The sequence below is a fragment of the Lithobates pipiens genome, unplaced genomic scaffold, assembly GCF_037356315.1.
Source record: "Lithobates pipiens isolate NorthernLeopardFrog02 unplaced genomic scaffold, aLitPip1_a1.2 Scaffold_13, whole genome shotgun sequence".
Taxonomy (NCBI): Eukaryota; Metazoa; Chordata; class Amphibia; order Anura; family Ranidae; genus Lithobates; species Lithobates pipiens.
The window spans coordinates 387,879,250-387,900,275 of NW_027507718.1; the positions used below are offsets into that span (position 1 = coordinate 387,879,250).

The 21,026-nt window shown below is 38.4% G+C and overlaps 1 protein-coding gene across 1 annotated transcript in view; it reads left to right on the forward strand.

Annotated features, from left to right (window-relative positions):
- The window catches only part of SNX25 (sorting nexin 25), a 229,212-nt gene that overhangs the window by 135,382 nt on the left and 72,804 nt on the right, over window positions 1–21,026 (forward strand). Inside the window, exon 6 of the mRNA XM_077477313.1 lies at window positions 10,416–10,486. Within this exon, the coding sequence (XP_077333439.1) occupies window positions 10,416–10,486 (71 nt within the window). The remainder of the gene's footprint in view (window positions 1–10,415; window positions 10,487–21,026) is intronic.

Genomic DNA, 21,026 nt, shown 5'->3' on the forward strand with positions numbered 1-21,026 from the left:
CTCACACCTGCTGCTGGTTTTAAGAACCAGTGAAGATCTTTCTGATAAGTGATTGGGATGCTCTACAGCCACCCAGTCACTTTTTTTTTTTAACAGGGCTCTCAAAGGGTCAACCCCCCCCCCCCCCCCCGGCACCATCAATAGAACCCATGGTGGTTTTCCAGGCTCAATCCCTTCTAAGGCTAATGACCAGGGCTGCTGATAGAAATCATGGGGCCGCATACAGCCTACCTGACGGGGCCCCCTTCAGCTCCACTCCTGGCCCTGCCTCTGGTCCCTCCTTCAGCCCCGCCCTGCTCCTGGCCCCTCCCCAGACCCCACCTTGAACCAAAGTGCAAGTTTGTCTACAAGTGATAAGCATGGGTGGCACTGTCTGCAGCACATTACGGCATTAGTGGCATGTGTGGCACTGTCTACAGCACATTACGGCATTGGCAGCACTGACTGTAGCACATTACGGCATTGGCGGCATGGGTGGCACAGTCTCTGCGGGCAGCACATGCGTTATGGGCCATAATGCATGTGCTACCGGCAGACAGTGCCGCCAATGCCGTAACATGCTGCAAACAGTGCCAGCCATGATACTAATGGCATAACGCATGTGCTACTTGACAACGCCACCCATGCTGCCAAAGCCCTATTGTGCTGCAGACAGTGCCACCCATGCCGCCAATGGCATAATGCCATTGGCAGCATGGGTGGCACTGTCTCTGCAGGCATCACATGCGTTATGAGATTAGCGTCATGGGTGGCACTGTCTGCAGCACAATATGGCATTGGAGGCATGGGTGTCACTGTCTGCAGACAGCACATGTCTTATGGGCCATAACGCATATGCTACCTGCAGACAGTGCCACCCATGCCACCAATGCCATATTCTGCTGCAGATAGTGCCACCCATGCCATTAATACCATAATGTATATATGCTGCTGCATCAGTAGTAGATCTTGAATTCCCCCCCAAGCAAGCACACACCTGTGTAATTTTTAGCCGGGCCCCATGAGGCACTTCTTCCCTGATCCTGCTGCTGCCTGGACTGGAGTGTGCACAAATGATTCCATTCAGATGCAATGTCCATGACGCCAGCTACTTCTTTTTTGTGTTCTGCTACCGCCGCTCGCCTCACTGACACTTCTCTCATGAGGAGGGGGAGGAATCACTCCACGGCGCCAAGCGGACGGCACGATAGAGGACGCACTGGCTGGGACTTGAGCTACAGCCAGCATGAAGAGTGGGTGTGGAAGAGGCATTCTTCCGCACCTGAAATAGAGGAAATAGTCCCTCCCCTGCCGCCACCTAGTCTGCAGATAGCTATCTGCACACAAAAAAAAACATAAAAATAACAGGGGGGTGGTGGGGGCTATTTGTTTGGTAGTTGAGTCAGACGGACTCTGATCGGCCATGGCTGGAGGATTTTTTTATTTATATTATTTATCTGCTCAGCTTGCCCGGGCCCCCCTGCTGGCCGGGCCCGGTACAACAGGGCCAGTTGTACTGGCCTATCGGCGGCCCTGCTAATGACGCTTGAATTGATGCGTCACTTCTGGTGTTACAGCTATCATTCCTCAACTAGTGTAGCTTTTCCAGCATGATCTGTGCTGGAATAGTTGCATTGGAGGGCGGGGAGAAAATGGTGGTCTCCCCCAATGCCTCCATAAAGATTACCTGCCTATGCTTGTTAGCCCACTTGTAATAGCATTAAAAAAAAATTGCATAAAATAAAAATATTGGAAAAAAATTTAAAGCGTCCCTGTCACCCCCCCCCCCCATATAAAAAGCACAGCGTAGGGCGAGCATGTGTATGTAACATGAATATAATATCAAACGTGAGGTATCATCACAAACTTTGGCATGAGAGTAATAATTCTAGGTTTATTTAGGTCAACTATAAACTGATGACCTATAAAGCCTTTTAAAGTGTCGCCTATAGGGAATTTTGGGTACCATAATTTTTGTGATTCCAAGCACATGCACTTTGCACTAAAATTCATTCATTTATACAACATGAAAAACTGCAACTACCACCATTTTATTCTCCAGTGTCTCTGCTTTCAGAAAAGATATACTTTTTTGAGGGGGGGTTTACAGTAATTCTAGCACAAAAAGCAAATTTTAACGTGTGTGCAAAAAAAGTAAGATTGCCAGTAAACAATTGGTTTAAAAAAACTAACAAATGTTTGAAACCTCATTGGTGTGCAGCTTGTCTTCTACAGTTCAGTTATTCTGACTTTAGCAGTAAATATTTAAGTTCTGATGTCTGCTGAACAGTAAGGATGAGCTCAGGCGTGTTTGCATGGTCCACGTGCAGACACCGCCAGGAAGTCGGCGCAGAGCTGCGCTAATCACAGGTAGTGAGACATTGCCCCGATGCACGGCCGCAGAGATCGGGCAATGTCTCACTGCCTGTGATTAGGGCTGCGCCGATGTCCTGGCGGGCTCTGCATGTGGACCATGCGAACACACCTGAGCTCATCATTACTGAACAGTGACTGCACAACTTTTTATTTCTCCAAGCAGCAGTAATTTGCTTCACGTAAAAATCTGAACCCCTGTCCTGTTGGGGCAATTGAGGGGAAAGTTTCCACCAGAGGTAGTCAGTCAACAGTAAGTGGATTAAACATTCTTCGGACAAAGGTAGATCTATGGTCAGGCAGAAAAGTTGAAAAAAAGAAAATTTAAAATTAAAAAACTGCTTTTGTTGCTGTAGAGATAACTCTGGGGGGCATTTATTAAAACGGGGTGGTAACTTATTGGTTTGTCCGGCTTTCTCCGGCTTTGATAAATTCCCCCAACTGTAAGAAACAGCAATGTCATGCAAAGCTTTAAAAGATAAACCAGAATCAGTCTGTAGTGCAGAACTATAGCTGTGTTACTGTATTATGCCTCATGAAAAATATAGTTTTAATCGCATACAGTTGCAGTGAAGAGTGTCATAACTCAGTACTCTTTTAGCTCCATGCACACTCTGCTTAAAAAAAGTTTCTCTTTGCCGTAAAATCATCATATAGAGCATTCTTTGCACAGAGTTTAGACGAGTTTGGGAGAGTTTAACGTTTTTTTTTCTGCCAGTAAGCTCCAATCAAACGCAAACTAGAAGGTGTTTTTTTTTTTTTTTTTTCTGAGACCCCTAGTCCAAAAACATGCAACAAAACTAGATCTATAAACAAGGGTTTTTTCCAACATGAATTTTTAAAATAAACCTAAGAACACTTTTCTTAAGAACTATCTGTGGCTTATTTGTGCATGCATTTGCATTCGTGTCCGTAGCAATTGACACGTGCGACAAAATTCAGGTGCTTCTTGCTACCACCAGCCTTTAAGAACCCGACGCTATGACAGTGTCAAATTCTTAAAGAATTACCGCCAGTTCAAAGATTACTGTAGGTAATTAAAAGCAGCTGTTAGCTGGCGTATTCCAGTACTCAGAGTGGGGCATGGCTGTTTTGGGAAACTGTATATGTAGAAATCCTCCCAGTACAAATCTTTGCTTTCATATCTCTCCCAGTACAAATTTCCCCCTCTGATGAAATTCCCCTCCCAGTGCAAATCTTTGCCCCCTCAAATTCTACCTTCCAGCACAAATCATGCTTTCCTCTCCCACCCCCAAATCCTCTTCCCACCTTAAAATCCCCCCCCCAGCACAAATCCTCTTGCCCCACAAATCCCCACCATCCTAGAATCCCCCTCTGCAAAAATTCTTACACCACCCCAATCCACCCTCCCAATCTTTTGTCTCCCATCCCATTCCAAGGTTCCCGCTCTTCAACGGTCGTTTCCCCCTCCCCCACTCCTTCCCTGGTCGTTCCCCCCTCCACCCCCTTCCCTGGTCGTTGCCCCCTCCTCCACCCCCTTCCCTGGTCGTTGCCCCCTCCTCCCAACCCCCTTCCCTGGTCGTTGCCCCCTCCTCCCAACCCCCTTCCCTGGTCGTTGCCCCCCTCCTCCCAACCCCCTTCCCTGGTCGTTGCCCCCCTCCTCCCAACCCCCTTCCCTGGTCGTTGCCCCCCTCCTCCCAACCCCCTTCCCTGGTCGTTGCCCCCCTCCTCCCAACCCCCTTCCCTGGTCGTTGCCCCCCTCCTCCCAACCCCCTTCCCTGGTCGTTGCCCCCCTCCTCCCAACCCCCATTCCTTTCCTTCTCACCTCCTTCCTTCCTTGAACCTAGACATCTGATACAGTGTGGTAGACTGCTGGGAGATATTTTCCTTCTTGGCTCCCCCTCGTCTTGTGTCGAGTGAATGTAAGACCTGAGCAGGAGCCTAGGAGAAGCTTCCCCTTTGAAGTCTATCACTCTGACAGGTAGCCTAGTGGGGAGGGGTGCTGGCTGCTGCAATGGCTGTCTATCCTGGCAAAGGGGGCCCAGGGCAGGTGCTCCGGGTACCAGGAGGTAGTCACACCACTGGATTGTACGTCAAATCTTTGTGTATGCATTTATTAAGGTTTTATTGATGTAAGAGTAGCTGGACATTTCCTTTTGTACACGCCGTTATAGCTGTAAGTCCATAAAAAGCTCAACATAAAAAATTTAGCAAAATATGGCAGTTGACATTTTTTGGTGACTATAAACCAGATAGGGGCCGATCAATGGTCATAACACTGTTTTCTTTCAATCTTATTTGTATATTCTCTACACAGGTCTTTCTTTCATAAAGCCCTTGCATGGTGCTGAACAGTAGTAGTATGCCTTTGTTGCCAGTTTTCAGCTCTTCTTCTTTTAATAAAACAATAAGTACTCCAACATCTATTTGTAGATGATGATGTGTTGATGTTCTGGAGCAGAATCTGATTTTGTTGCTTGGCGACTTATTGTTCATTTGATGTAGAAATAACTATCTGTGCCAAGTCAAGGGCTGCTGAGTGCTACTGACAACCAAAATGATCTCTCATTAGTCTCCATTTAAAGCAGGAGTTTTCTCAGAGCGGGCATGCAGTTATATGGAGTCTCTTCTGTGCCTGGTTCTGCCAGCGCCAAAATGACAGCTGCTCTTAAGTAAATGCACCTAAATAGTTGCTTTTCTCCTCGTTATGACTGTTCAATTATACGTATACCTGGAATTTTGGTAATTTGTCATCTAAATTGCTGCTGTGTTTAAGTCTCTTTTTTTTACCTTGGTGAATTTTGCATTACAGTTGGTTTACGTTACATCTACTTTGATACTACATTTATTATATGCAATATCCGTTCCCCGACCCCTCTTGTAACTAATGACCCCAGAAGAGACACGTTTTTGCATCACCTCCAGTGTCACATTTATCATTCCTCGACTAGTGTAGATGAGGATGCAGCTATACAATTATGATCTTTGCTACAATAGTTGCATTGGAGGGCAGGGGAGATGATGGCGGTCTCCCCCAATGTCTCCATAAAGAGTGCTTGTCACCTGCCCATGCTATCGCATAGGGTGCTTGTTAGCCCACTTGTAATGGCAAGAAAGTAAAAAAAAATGGATAAAATATAAAAATAAAAAATAAATCAAAGCACCTGTCACCCCACACATACCCCATATAAAAGGTCTTGACATGTTATGGATCTATTTACTTGAAACAACTTTCTTTCTTTTTATATTTTACCAAAAATTTGGTATAATACAGTGAGGGAAAAATTATTTGATCCCCTGCTGATTTTGCACGTTTGCCCACTGACAAATAATCAGTCTATAATTTTAATGGTAGGTTTATTTGAACAGCAAGTGACAGAATAACAACAAAAATATCCAGAAATCAGAAATATGCATTTAAAAAAAGTTCTAAATTGGTTAGCATTTTAATGAGCGAAATAAGTATTTGACCCCTTCGCAAAACATGACTTGGTACTTGGTGGCAAAACCCTTGTTGGCAATCAGAGGTCAGTCATTTCTTGTAGTTGGCCATCAGGTTTGCACACATCTCAGGAGGGACTTTATCCCACTCCTCTTAGCAGATCCCCTCAAAGTGATTAAGGTTTTGAGGCTGACGTATGGTAACTCGAACCTTCAGATCCCTCCACATATTTTCTATGGGATTAAGGTCTTGACACTGGCTAGGCCACTACAGGACCTCAATGTGCTTCTTTTTGAGTCACTCCTTTGTTGCCTTGGCTTTGTGTTTTGGGTGATTGTAATGCCAGAATACCTATCCACGACCAATTTTTAATGCCCAGGCTGAGATAAGGAGGTTCTCACCCAAGCTTTGACGGTACATGGCCCCGTCCATTATCCTTTTGATGCGGTGAAGTGGTCTTGTCCGTTTAGCAGAAGAACACCCCCAAAGCATAAAGTTTCCACCTCCATGTTTGACTGTGGTGATGGTGTTCTTGGGGTCATAGGTAGCATAGCTCCTCCTCCTCCAAATACAGCGAGTTGAGTTGATTTTTGTCTCATCTGCTGCTATCTTCTCAGTAGACATTACTTTTATAACTCATACCTAATTACAGGGCATTGGTTCCATCAGTAGCACCTTACTATAGATTACGGCTCCTGTTGTACACAATTCCATACACACATTTATTTATTTTCATAGAAATGCACAGCACATTGGAGGAATCTGAGGAAACTTGCGTAGTTACAGGTTGCCCGTCACGGTATCTGTGTGATATAACTGAAGCTTTGCTACTGAACTAGGGTCCTGCTGTCTTCTGATGGTCCTAGTTAATGACCCTCTTTGTAGTCCTAGCTGTGTGTGCATCAATTCAGTGAAGACAGCAGGCCAAATATGACTTTTCCATTTTCAGCACTTTACTAGGCAGTGAAAGACAACCCAGATAGGTTTGACAATCACATTTAAACATAAATACCCCAGTCCATTCCATTGTATTATTCCCACTCCTCTGTAAACAGTCTTCTGTATCTTCTTTGTACAAATGGTAATTGCTTTGCTCAGTTTATCATCAAATTTAGATAGGGCACGATGATGAATTGCTTGCAGATGTGCGGTGGTTTGAAATGTTTGTTTCCATTTTTATGATAATGCTAATTTTGTTCTATTGTGCAAATGTATGTATGTATATTTAACTTTTTTTTTTTATTTCATTTTTTTTTTGCTTTTTTACAAAATCTATTTTCACCTTCAGGTTATATATGAAAGTCATAATACAATAGTAATTTAAATCATCAACGTGTGCTTCTTAGGTTAGGTTCTTAGTAGTACAGCCTCACCAAGAGCTGATTTTCAGTTCAATTTTGTAGAAGGAAATTGGGTTTATACACAAAATTCTGCCAAAGGCGCACTAAAAACGCATTTACATGCATTTTACACATTTTTTGGTGCATTTCTGTTGAAGTCTGGTCTGAGGGGCCAAAATTGTGCTGCATCTGCACCAAAGTACCACATGTACATTTTCCAAAAACCGGATGTGCTGCTCTGCATCAATGTGAACAGGCACCATCGAAAATAATGTAATTTTCATTGTCATGTGATTTTGTGCTACTGGAGTTGCATCTGAAATTGCACTAGTGCGAACCAAGTCTAATATTACTGATACAAATGTGCAATTTTAAGTCTGTTTACATGGCTGTTTTCATAAATATTTTATTGATTTAACCACAGTGGGTACCCATTCACGCTATGTGCGTTGACCAATTGCTGTTTTTTTTTTAGCACCTGATCAATGCCAGGCATGTCACAAGGGCTCATGGAAACAATTGTTTTCTATGTACCCCATTCACACCACAACTCTGGTGTGATGTACAGTGCCATCACAATGCACTGCTATGGGGAGACCATAAATGAATCGTCAATTGGTTAAAAAAAAAATGTACACCGCCTACGGTGCGATAATAGAATTTGTTTTCCACATACATTTTTAATTTGATGTAACATTTTACGTAATGTGGGAAGTGTTAATGAGCCATCATGTTCTTTTTATAATGCAATTAGACCTTACGCCTTGTATCATTGTGACATATGTTTGCCAGATAAAATTCAAAATATTTGATAGAAAATTGAAGCTATGGGAAAGTAGCATGCGTTTATTTACAATGTATACACCAGTTGTTTTTTTTTATCTGAAATAACGTTAAGAATGAATGTTAAGTAATATAAGATGACATCCCCTGCAGCGTTCTGATATCATTTATTAGGTGCAGAGTGTCTGCTTCTCTTAGCCCTCGTTCACATTAACAGAGGCTTTGAAATCGTGCAGCTTCATCTTAATTTGCACGATTTCAAAGCCGCATGTCAGTGGGATTTGGAAGACATCTGTGCGGCTTCATGCACAAATTGCACAATATTCACATTGCACCCAAAATCGGCAATAGTAGTACAGGAACTACTGTTGTAAATTGGTGCGGCACCGCAAAGTTTGCGTTACACCGATTTGAACAATGCTGTTGCCGGCAATAGGCTGCCAACTTGTCATGCGATTTGACCTGTTGCATCTCTAGTGATCAATGGTAATGTTAAAACACTACTAGTGGCATTTTAACATCCCTACCACCTTAAGAAAATGATCCCGATTGTTTGGTATGTGGTATTTTAGGACCCCACCCCTTTACCTTTTGATCTGCACAGTCCTCCTTCCTACTGTGTTTACAAACATTTAGCCCATTCACAATGGAGGAAGAGGAGCTTCCTCTGTTGTGAATAGGCTCAATGTTTGTAAAACACTGGCAGTGTTTTTTACGTTTGTCTTGGCTGTGATTGGCTCTGTACTTTGTGATAGCTGTGAACCAATCTGATTGGCTCTGTGCATCTTGCCTATATTTTAAATGTCCAGTGATAACTCCTATGACACCCATTCATAGGCGTAGTGACTGCCTGAGTGTTTTCTGATTCGCCTTTTTCAATCATTTTACAACTGCCCAACACATATATGCAATGGCAGAAGGGTGGCTTTTAATGCCCACACACCTCATATGCATTATGTGTATGTGCTGAGCCCTCAAAGACAGCTCTCGGTCCACGCTAAAGATCGGTAGCTGATGGGACCCGCTTTCGATCATGTGACAGTGGTCACATAATGGGCAATCCTTCCCACCCTTTGAGTGTTCCAAACTGTTTAAAGGGATGCCAGGGCAGATGGGAAGGGGTTAAAATGGTGCTTCAGAAATATACCCCCGCCTTGTCCATTATTTACAGTACAGTGGTATGAAGATGGTTAACAAATTTTAGAGAGATTTTGTACATTTTTGCTTATTATTGTCATAAGTAAAAAATATATTCAGATACATATAAACTCGAGAATTATATTCTATTTTGTAGATGGAGCTTGAAGCCCCATACACACTATCGTTTTTTCCGCTGAGTTTTTTCTTCAGATTTACCAAAACCATATATTATGAGGTCAAACCTCAATTTGTATGCAATCAGGCAGGCCCTTGCACTACATGGTTTTGGTAAACCTGAAGGAAAAACTGATAGTGTATATGGGGCTTTAGAGTCAATTGTCAATTTTTCCAAGCTCTGTTTGCTTCTTTGATGTAAAGTCTGTAACTCATCCCCTTCATAGGACTGTTCGGGGAAAAAAACTATTGTCTTTTGAAGGAATAAGCAAATCCTTGGACTATCTCATTTGTGCCTGATATGTAAATCCAAGGGACAAAACTTGTCAGACAAGCTCTACATAGGCCGTAGGGGGAAGTTCTTGCTTATTGTTACTTTGATCACCAAAAATCTATGAAAACTTATGAAAGGATGTGTTTTTCCAGCACTCTTTTTAATGTTGAGGTGTCCCTTGATGGTCTGTCACAATTCTAACTACTTATGCATCATGGAATTGACAAATGGTCACCTCCACATTGTTTCCTTTAATGAAATGAAGTGTAGGTATCATGGCATATCCTTCTTCTGTAAAATAATGAATTAACAGGCTAAGGCTGGCCAGAGATGGAAGTTTTTTTCCAACATTCGCGTCTGACAGAAGCCCCTTGTGTCCCATGTCGGGAATGGCGATAGATGGATCAAAATCCAGTTGGTCCTTGCTGAGCTGGCCATATTTTAGTCCATTTATGGCCAGCTTAAGACATTCGGCTGACATCAAAACATTGCTGGTCATTGAGTATCTTACAGGACAGGAAAGGATGGAAAATCTCTTCAAAGGGACACAGGCAAAAAACGTATTTTTAGTGGAGTCAGGATTGGAGAGAGAATTGGGCTAGAACCTATGACAGTGTTTCTTTTTGCCTGCCATCATGGGGGACAACCTTTCCCTGTCATTTCTTGCACGGACGTCACCAGAAAAGGATGTGAAGTAAAATTTCTCCCTTGGGGTCAAAAAAAAAACTTGAAATTGTAATTCTTCTCCACTCTATTCAACGATTAAATGGCTAGAATTAGACTTTTTGTACGTTTTGTTTCCTAGTATTTAATGGTTACATTTTGTGTTCTGAGTCATGCATCATAATTTGTTTTCTTGATCAGATTTGCCATATTTTAATTAGCATTTTGGCATGCTGTTTATATATTGGTAATTCAGCTGTAACATGTTCCTTTTGCTTATTTTTAGGTATCAAATTGTTGTGGAAATCATTCAAGCAACTACAATTGGAAGCTTTCCCCAGATGAAGAGGCAGAAAGGTAAGTAGGTGTTCTGATGGTAGTGTGAGCTACATGTACTAATTATTTTCCATGAAACTGACCAGAGAGTGTATGTGAAAAAATAAAATGCATTACCTGCCTTTGAACCATTCTAATGAGGTGTTTGTACTTTGTGTCTGGGGTTCATTTATATTTATTGGTCTTTACGGTAATGGTGAACTGTACTATATATCTCATTGGATATTGGACATTAGAATCATTTTGAAATCTAATAATTAAATCACCCATCTGCACAAAGACAGCATGTAGTTTAACCTGTTGAATGCATTTTTTTTTTTTTAATCCCTTCAATTAGTGTTTTAAAATCTTTGCTTTGGTGATAATTTGTAGGTTTGCTAGGTTTTAAACCAGACTGTCCAGTTTTGGAAATTGCTGAAGTTCAAAACCTTTCCTCTTTTCTAGTGATGCACTGAAATTTCAGCTGCCAAAAATTATCGGATGCAAATATGGTTTTCAGCGCTGTGCCTAATGGAAAAAAAAGGTGGCAATCAGCCCAGGTTCACACTGATCTGCAGGAATGAAGCCGTGCGAGTTCAGCTGATTTCACTCACGCATGTCAGTCCTGATTTGGGCCGCGATTTCAGAGACATCTGTGCAGGTCTCTACACAGGTGTCAATATAAATCGCAGCCCGAAATCTCAAAAAGTAGTACAGAAACTAATTTTTTTTTAAATCTGTGCAGCGCCGCACCGATTAGGACCGTGCCATTGACGGCAGTTGCCGCCGATTTGACATGTCAAATCACGTCAAAACGCTCCAGTGTGAACCAGGGCTAATGCGATTTTGCCATGAATTTTACAGCAATTGTGTTGCGATTTTGCTGCAATTTTTACTGTGCTTATGGTGTTTTTCACAGGTTACGTGACTCAAAAAAATGTATGAAAAAATCAACAGGGGTGCATTTTTGATGTGTTTTCAATGGGAGGTGCATTTTTGATGTGTTTTTTTTTTATTTTTATTTTTTTAAAGCAAATATGCACCAAAAATGCAGCAAGCAGGATTTTTAACACCGCTCCAAAAGGTGACCATAATGGCCGACACATTTATATTAATTTAAACTCATGATATTTATTAAAAGTTTTATATACAATTAATTATAAAAAGTGTGTGTGTGTGTGTATATATATATATATATATATATATATATATAATATTTAAAAACCGTCAATTTTGGTTTCGGACAAGTGCATCTGTAATTTTTGCTTTTGGCACCAGGATTCTCATTTCGGTGCACTACTACTTTTTTCTATAGGATGTCTCATCCCCCCAAACCATAATTTAATCTTCTTTTTAACCTTTATTTTGTAAACTACCAATACTCCTTCCCCACCATGTAATGGTGATAGAATATGGTGTTGTAGTCCAGTTAAGAAGAGCAGTTTGGCTAACAACGATGGCTCCATCCATAGGTACAGTTGGGTGAATGATCGTAGCTAATCTAGAAAAAGAAATGCTTTGTTCGCAATATTACCAGGTGAAAATAAACAACTGCACAACAACTGCACAAAAGAAAACAGATGCAGTTGCCATATCTAAGGGCTGGTAAGCTGCTGTATATTGCATTTATGCTTCTGGATTTAGTTATGCTTTTTTCCCGAATTCCTGCAGTTTTGGTTACAAGGTCTCTTTAAGTATCACAGACCTATTACTTGCTTTGCTTGTGTCACTTTCAGAATGATTTTAGTCTGACCAATCAGCTCATTTAGATTGCTCTTGTGTGGTTTATTTGGTCAGAATAAAGAGGAACTTCAGCAGCTACAAATTTTGGGGGGACTGAGATGACACCATCTTCCTCCTCGCCCACGAGGAAGAGGGAAAAAATAGGTTACTGTCCCCCATTTTCATTTTGGGGTGAAAGTCCACTTTTCAGTATCAGCATTTTAACACAATCATCGCACTTGATTCATTTTAAAAATTCAAAATTATGTGGGTATAGATTAGTGTGTTATTATTATTATTGTTCATAATATTCTGTTATACTGAGCAGGCATAGATGACACAAGCTCTGTTAGACCACTGATATCACACCTCATTACTATCCTAAATAGGGAATTATTGCTCACAGCTTTCTATCTATTTTATTTTTATCTGTGGCTGATTTTCCGGATTTATGCTGGGCAAAAAGATAATTGTTGCTATTCAGAACAGAACCTGATAAAAACCATTGTAGATTCCCATAGGGAAGGCTGTGTGACTTTTTTCTTATATAGATTTCAGTCTGGTTACCATCCTGAGCAACTTCATTCCCTGTGGTGACAATGCTTATAGATAATAACAGATCGCTGTCACTATTATCGCTACAAACTGGTAATGGTGGAAAAAGTGGAAGCTGTTGTTGTTCTGAGTCTCGAATCCGTACTAATAATTGGCAGGAACAGTATATGCGAAAAAAACTAAGGATGACCTAGATCAGTGTTTCTCAACCTTTTTTTCAGCCAAGGCACCCTTTAAAGCATTTGTTAACCCCAAAAATTTTTTTTCTGGTACCTTAAAGCAGAATAAACAGCACAGGGCTTGTGCTATGTAATCTGCCACCCTCTAAACTGTAACCCCCTTGAATCTTGCAATTCCTGTATCCCCTCTCTAAGCAGATTACGAAAATCAGGGCAGTGCCGCCCTGATCACCATGGTCTAATTGCAGGCCCTCCTTCATACACTGCTGTTCCCTCTGCTCTCCTCTCTAACCCCTAACCCCTTTCCTTCCTGCATGTCAGCTTGTGCCTGTGTCTCCACTTCTAGTAAAATTCTTTTTTGCTCACAGTCAGCAACTTTTTTTTTTTTTTATCCTGGCAGAGCACACTGTACCTTTTTTATTTTTTGGGGAAAAACGAGCACTGTAAATACAGTTTTAGCAAGGTCTTCAGGCAGGTCACGTGAAAACCTGTGGCTTTGTGTAACTAAAAGGCAGGTTGCATCCACCCACTGGCTTGTATACAATTTTGGGGCAATTTTTAGTCATTTTGCCAAGGCACCCCTGAAGAAACCTCAAGGCACCCTGGTTGAAAAATTCTGACCTAGATTTGAATTGGGAGCTTACAAAACCAGTTTTGCTCTACCTACTATATTTCATTTTAACAAATATTTTTATTGACCTATGAAAAGATATTTATAATTTTATTTATATAATATTTATAATAGGGACTCAAATCGCAATAAAGACCCGATGCATGTTCCTACCCATAATATGCTGTGTAAATACCTGCAATACTAAACACCAATAGGTATATTCAGTAAAACCGTCAGAGCTGTAAATGGAGGAGAATGTAAAATATAGGATAGTTTGGCGCATGAACGCCCGTTTGATTTGCTTGGACTATTCCTTTTCCCCATTTACAAATAGGACCAGCGTTACTTTGATACATTAGTAAGCTTCTGTTCACCAACATACAAGACTCTTTTAGTAATTCTAGACTCTCGCCTGCACACGTAAAGATCAAATAAAGCTCATGGGAGCATGTCTGGATCAAGGGGGAAGAAAAAGATTTATTGATGGATAAATACTAAGCATTAGTATTTTGACATGTGGATCTGGAAGTGATTTACACTGGGTGATGCACAATGGATATTGACACTTATACTGTATGTGAGCACATTACCATAATATAGTGATTATATGGTGTATGTAGATATATTACACTATATAGCTTTTTTGTTTTGGAAACAGTCTTGAAGCTCTAAAGGAGAACACCTGAGAAAATAGACACCACACACATTTGTTTTGGAACATATGAGCTTTATTTTACCCTTACTTGTGTTGGGTCATATAGTCCAGTGAGAGTCTAAAATTGCTACAAGAGTCTTGCATGTTGGTGAACAACAGAAGCTTGCTGGTGGATTATAGAAGCGCTAGTACTATTTGTATGTTATTCGCCTGGGGTGTATTTTTCCAGCAGCGGAAGGACTCTTTAATTCAATTGACTTTTTGGACATCTAAGCGCTGATGAAGCACTATAATATTCCTATTCTTTGACATTAGAATTATGTTTCTGACAGAAGTAAATTTAGGTTTTTATTTTTCCTTAACTTTACCTGTTCTATTTATGTAAAGTGTATATGAAACCTAAATCACGTTAACAGTACGAGGGTCTTAAAGGGGCTTGCTTAAATACAACCTAGCTTGCTGAATACACTGCACACACATGCCACAGTTCTTGTTCCCCACAAAATATGCTTTAATTACTATGCCAAAAGTGAAAGTCTAACAGACTTGTACAACAAGAGAAAAAAAATCAGCAAGGAAATTTAAGGAAACGAGGTATAGCTGATGATATGTATAAAAATAGACAAAAGGAGGCCAAACTTGTCATTAGTGCTGCCAAAGCACAGAAATCAGGGAAAATGGCTAAATCTATTAGGAAAGAAGACACAAACCTTGTTAGGTACTTTGGCATTTGAAAGAAAAAATACTATGGGATTACTAAAATAAAAACTAGGCACAGCAGTTATATTTAGGGAGACCTTGATGTAGCCTCCCATAAATGTAAATTGCTGCTTGTGTGATTGGCTGACTGATTTCCCCAGAAGTCTGCACTAAGATGCAAATCAGATTTTGTTAGTCTAATCTAATATTTATCAATTAACAAATATTAACAAAGTAATGAATGGATTAGATCTTTACAGAATAATTGTGGTGTGTATGTGTGTGTATGTATGTGTATATATATATATATATATATATATATATATATATATATATATATATATATATATATATATATATATATATATTAGTTATAGAAAAAGTGAAATTATATAGACTCTTTTATACTTGTAATGGTATATATATTGTTATAAGCTTCATAAGCATTTTTTTGGAGAGCTCACACATGGTAATAATTAGTTCTTACACCTCCTCCCCATCACAGATGGAGAAGGAAGGATTCACATTACTTAATATGTAAAAGTTTGTTTTAATTAAGATTATAATTTCTTTATACTACAATATTTCTTGATTAAGATATTAACAAGAAGATTGGGTTTTCAATAAATATAATATACATACTGATTTATGTAGTATTTGATTTACAAGTTAAAGAAGTTACGGTATATCCTATACGTTAAATGGTTTCACACATTGTTCTTGCCCACTCTTCACGAATGCCAATGCATAGACTGAGCAACTCCCACAATTACATGAGGGGGTTAAAGGCCGCAGTTTTCTGTAGAACTGCAAGACATATGAGAACTTTAAACCAGCTCTTTTAAAGATAAAGTGGGGGTAAAAGCTAAAAACAGAAACAGTTGAGCTTCACACACACACAGACACACATCTGATTCAATCTTCATCTTAAGAATGTAATAACAATATTGATATTATTTTTACATATTGATATTGTTCTTGTAATATTTTGCTATTTTATTATTAAATCAATTTTTAAGTTTTTACAAGAGAACTTAATGGATTTTCATGGAACTTTCCTCATTAATATAATTTACAAAATATCAATATTAATGCCATAAAAACGATATTTTAATAGTGGCGAGCCTTAGCCAGTTTCAGTTGTCGGGAATATCGAACATTTTTTAACTTTTTCTCCTTCCGCTTAAAGAGAGGGAATTGAGCATGACAAGCCTTGATTATGCAGTCAAGCTTCCAGGAGGAATAGACACAGCAAATTAACTTTCAGCATCATCGAATGAACCTGGAATCATAGAATCATCAAAATTGGTGAGAGTTTTGCGCACGTGCAAGAAAACTCTGTTTCTTGAGGACGTAATTTCCCACCAAGAGGGAGAATACATGTTATATGAAGGAAGTCTGTCCTAAATTGGTAAGTAATGAATTTGATTGATGAATTATCTAGTGAGAGTAAATTAGATGATGAATTATGGTGTTACATGTTCAATGAATGCTTACAGGCTAATATTAAGATACAAACATGTAAATTTAGTTTTAATAGATGCAGCAAACCGGTTCGAAATTTGATAAAGTTAGTTCGTTTTTGACACAATATTAGGAATTCCTAAAAGGAATGTTGGCACAAAAGGGAAAACAAAGACTCAGCATGATAACAGTGTATGTGTTAATTGTCCGATTTTGACTGAGCGAATAGATGATTTGCAAAGTGCAATTCAAATAAAAGATATTCAGTTGTCTGAATTGCAGAATAATGTTAAATGGATTTGTGTAAATTCTAAAGCACAGTCAAGCAAGTGTTTTTGAGATTAATGATTGTGCAGACTCTAAACAGAAGTCTTTTTTTTTTTTTTTTTAACCACATATGCGGTCTATAGAGATTGGTGACCAGGAACATGAAGTTTTAAAACAAAATTAATTTATGAAGATGCAGTATGCACAGAAAGTTTAGACAAAAGCAAAACGGCGATCAGAAAGTTGCCATGTGTATGGCCACGCCCAGATATGATGAGATACACGTCACAGGCAGAACCAAAGTTTCAGAGCAGACAGGGAATGTTATTTGGCTACATTGTAAGAAATGTGGCCATCTACAGAAATAATGTTTTAAATATAAATTAGATTGACAAAGAAAAACTTTAGAATTAGCAAATGAGGAAATTTCGGAGCAATTCATTCATCCTTGTCCAAATAATAGTTTGATGGATTTGCCTTATGTCTCAGAAGTCAAACAGATCAGTACACTGACTGTTGATGACAGTTCAATCAATATGGCAAACAATGCTGACAATGAGAGAGATGGATTACTTCCATTGCCAAAATCAGTATTAAAAAAAAGTTTGAGTCTTCTCCAAAATTAAATTATGTTTCTTCAATTTTAAGATTTAGGAGCTAAACTCAGTTTAACTAAACACAAATTACTTGTGACGATTAATTCTCAGAAATGTAATTTATTGGTTTCAGTGGAATTACAGTTGCAGCTAAAGTTTCTATGTGACTTTTGAAATTCCACGACTTTTGAAAAAGAATATCGACACATGGTGTTGTAAAAATACAGAGAATATTTTAGGAACGGATGTGATTAGTAAACTAAATTGGATTATTGATTAATAGTAATTCTACTATATGGAAAGATTCATCTAGGTCCAAATCTGTTAATAGATCCCTCCATGTACAGTAATGTTGGAAGTTTTTGTACAGCAGCTGACAAGTCTTCAGATTATAATTGGCCACATACAGGAACCAATCTCGTATTGGAACAATTGGTTCCATCACATAAGTCTTTGGAGTCAGACCAAAATTGATACATGTTTGTTTAAAGATATTGAAATAGAAATTGATGGAAGACAACCTGAACCCCAAATTCAGTATGTTGCCACAAGAATTAATAGGTTCAGTTTCTGACATTGTACAAGAATTCTTACAACAAGCAATATTAAAGAAAGCATAATCAGTGGTAAATAATTGTATTTGGCCTATCAAGAATGCTGATGATTTCTATTCTTTATCAGTTGATTTAAGATCATTGAATAAATGCATTACAAATAAGAAAGCTATTGTTCCTAATTTACATTTAATGTCACATCTGGATGCCAAGGCCAAAGTATTCTCTGTACTTGAAATGGCCAGTAGTGATTTTGTCTATATCTTTAGGTAAAAGTTGTCAATATAAACTTGCCTTCAGCATTAATAAAGAAACCTATGCATTCACTAGAATAATTCCAGGATTGGACATTAGTGACGGTATAGTGCACAAGTGTCTAAAAAAAAGTATTTATCAAAATTATCTAGCCCAAAATGTATTTTCCATCATCTGGACAAGTTTTTGTTGTCTACACAGATTATAGAAGAACATGTCACACTTTTGTCGGAGTTATATACTCTGTTACAAACAGCAGAGCTGAAACGGAACACCGAGTCCGTTTAGTTGATAAAAAGTCAGTTAGCATTCCTTCATATGCAAATTAGTCATGGATAGACCGTTATCACAGGAAAAAGTTAGAAACATTTCTGCTATTCCAATTCCAACATCTTAGAAGGCATTCTATTAATTTTTGAGCGAAGTAAATTGTTGCAAAGTGTTTTTGAGACAAAAAGATGTTGTGTTTGATCAATGGGGTCAAACACAGACAGATGCCTTTGAAATGCTGAAAAGGAATCTGCAGAATGATCCTTCATTGAATACTATAGAAATGTGTCTATTTATTCCCTTTTATATTGCAAACTGAGGTATCTGAGAATTGGATCACATTGACTTTGTCTCAATTAAGAAAAGGTAATCAGAAAATGGGCTTTTCTCCAGAGGTTTGACAAATATGGAAAAGACCTTTGATACACATATTAAGCAATTGTTAAGTGTTTATTTTGCAGTCAAAATAACAGAAAAAATTGTGAGATTTGGTAAGATCACATTGCAGACACCTGATATATCACTAAAACTTCTGGAGAGAATAAAAGAGAATTTTATATGGCAAATATTGCCCATTTTTTAAAACTTTACAATTTAAATCTATACATGTAGATTTGGTAACAACAAAAAATTATGCTTGTGCAAATGAATCCAACCGGTAAATTGTATTTTTAGAACAAGTGCTGAGAGAGGCTTTGAAGACAGTATTTGTTAATACTATTAAGGGTTGTTCAGCAGGTCTGTCTGTGTTATCCAAAGAATGGTTATGCTATTCAGAAAAAATTCTACAGAAAATGCTGAATTGGAAGATGCCAAAAATTAAAGTACAGCACGCATGATTCTACATCTTAAAGAGGAGAAGTGAATGGAGACCGTTCACTTCAGGCTTCTGGGTTGTTTTGAAACCTTTGTGGAAATTAGGTTTTGAATCATGCCAAAAATGTGAAATTGCATCCTATTATATTTAAAATATTCAGAATAATAGCATAAGGAGTATAGGCCAGTTTAAGAGAAATAGAGCAAAGTAAGGTAATTAGAAATGTTATTACTAAAATATGTCTTTCATGTCATAATAAAATATTAGGATTGTGGTATGTAAAATTAATAAGTAAATGAAGGTATATTTTGCATTAGTAAATTTAAAATAATGATACTGCATTCTGTTTCAGGATCTGACTTGTAAGTCACCAAAAGATACATTTAATATTTCTAGACCATCCAGAAGAAAACAAACCATTGAAGCTTAAGAATATCCGTTCTGGAGAAGATTTGATACAAGAGATTCATTTGTTATAATTATTTTTGTTTTTTTATGTTCCATAAAGTTTTTCTAATTTTACAGAGTGCAGGAAGAAGAAAAAACCTCAAGACCTCTAATAAGAGAGACACTTATTAAAGAAAAAAAAAAATTGACTTTTGACTACTGATGAAATAATTTATCCATCAGATATATTGCAGTTTTATATATCCATTTTTTATGTGACGTGATATGTTTATCATATCAAGATGAGATTTTTTACACATCAACTTTTACAATCACATATAGTATATTTTCAGAGTTGAAAGGGTTAAACATCCTTACAATCGAGTCATTTTACTTGGGAGGAACATCTGGTGTTAATTAAGATAAGAGTACATCTTAAAGTAAATATAGGCAAGTTAGAACTAACTTTACATTGTAATATGTATTTATTTTTAAAATCCTCTCACATATATGAATGAATTGGCGTTAAGAAACATATTTTAAGTTAAAATTTCGACAAGATTATTTGAAAGATTGTATGGGTTATAGATTTATGCTAAACACAATTTGGAGGGAAAGTAGGAAACATATTTCTGAAGTAACATCCATACTTCAGAGTATTGTTCAACAATGTTACATTTCTGAATATTATTTGGTAAAAGAAAATATATAGAGGTGAAAATATTTTTTTGGTATTTTAAGCAAAAGGTTTACTTTTCCTTATATAGAATCAAAATTGAAAATATATTCAAACCAATTATCTTAAGATGTAAAAGCATATATGGATATGAATGAGATGCGGTTGTAAATGGATTTAGATAGGAAAATGATTAAGATTGTTTAATCAATCATTTTGAGAGGGAAATGTTAGAAGTTTTCTTTTAATATAATATCTATAAATTAACAAATATTAACAAATGAATGGATTACATCTTCACAGAATAATTGAGGTGTGTGTATGTATATGTGTTTTATTTTTTTTGTATCTTTAAGTTATAGAAAAAGTGAAATTATATAGACTCTTATACTTGTAAAGGTATACAGGCAGTCCCCGAGTTAGGAACAGGTTAGGGACTGCCTGTTTGTTCTTAGGACGGATTTGTTCATAATTCAGACGCGCATGCGCAGAACGGTGTTTTCTGCTGTTTCCGACGTCATTTTCCAATGTGCCTGCCGGCGCCACCTGCCGTTTGTAAGTAGGAATTGTTCGCAAGTCGGAGGTTCGTAACTCGGGGACCTCCTGTACATTTTGTTATAAGCGTCAGATTTTAGGAGTAAAAGCTAGAAACAAACGCAGTTGAGCTGATTTGCTTCAGACACACCGCGAGGAAACTTCACGCACAAAGACATATATCTGATTCAATCTTCCTCTTAAGACTATACCGTATATACTCGAGTATAGGCCGACCCGAATATAAGCCGAGGCCCCCAATTTACCCCCAAAAAAACTGGCAAACTTATTGACTCGTGTATAAGCCGAGGGTGAGACATGCCTGTCCATCCCTGTGTG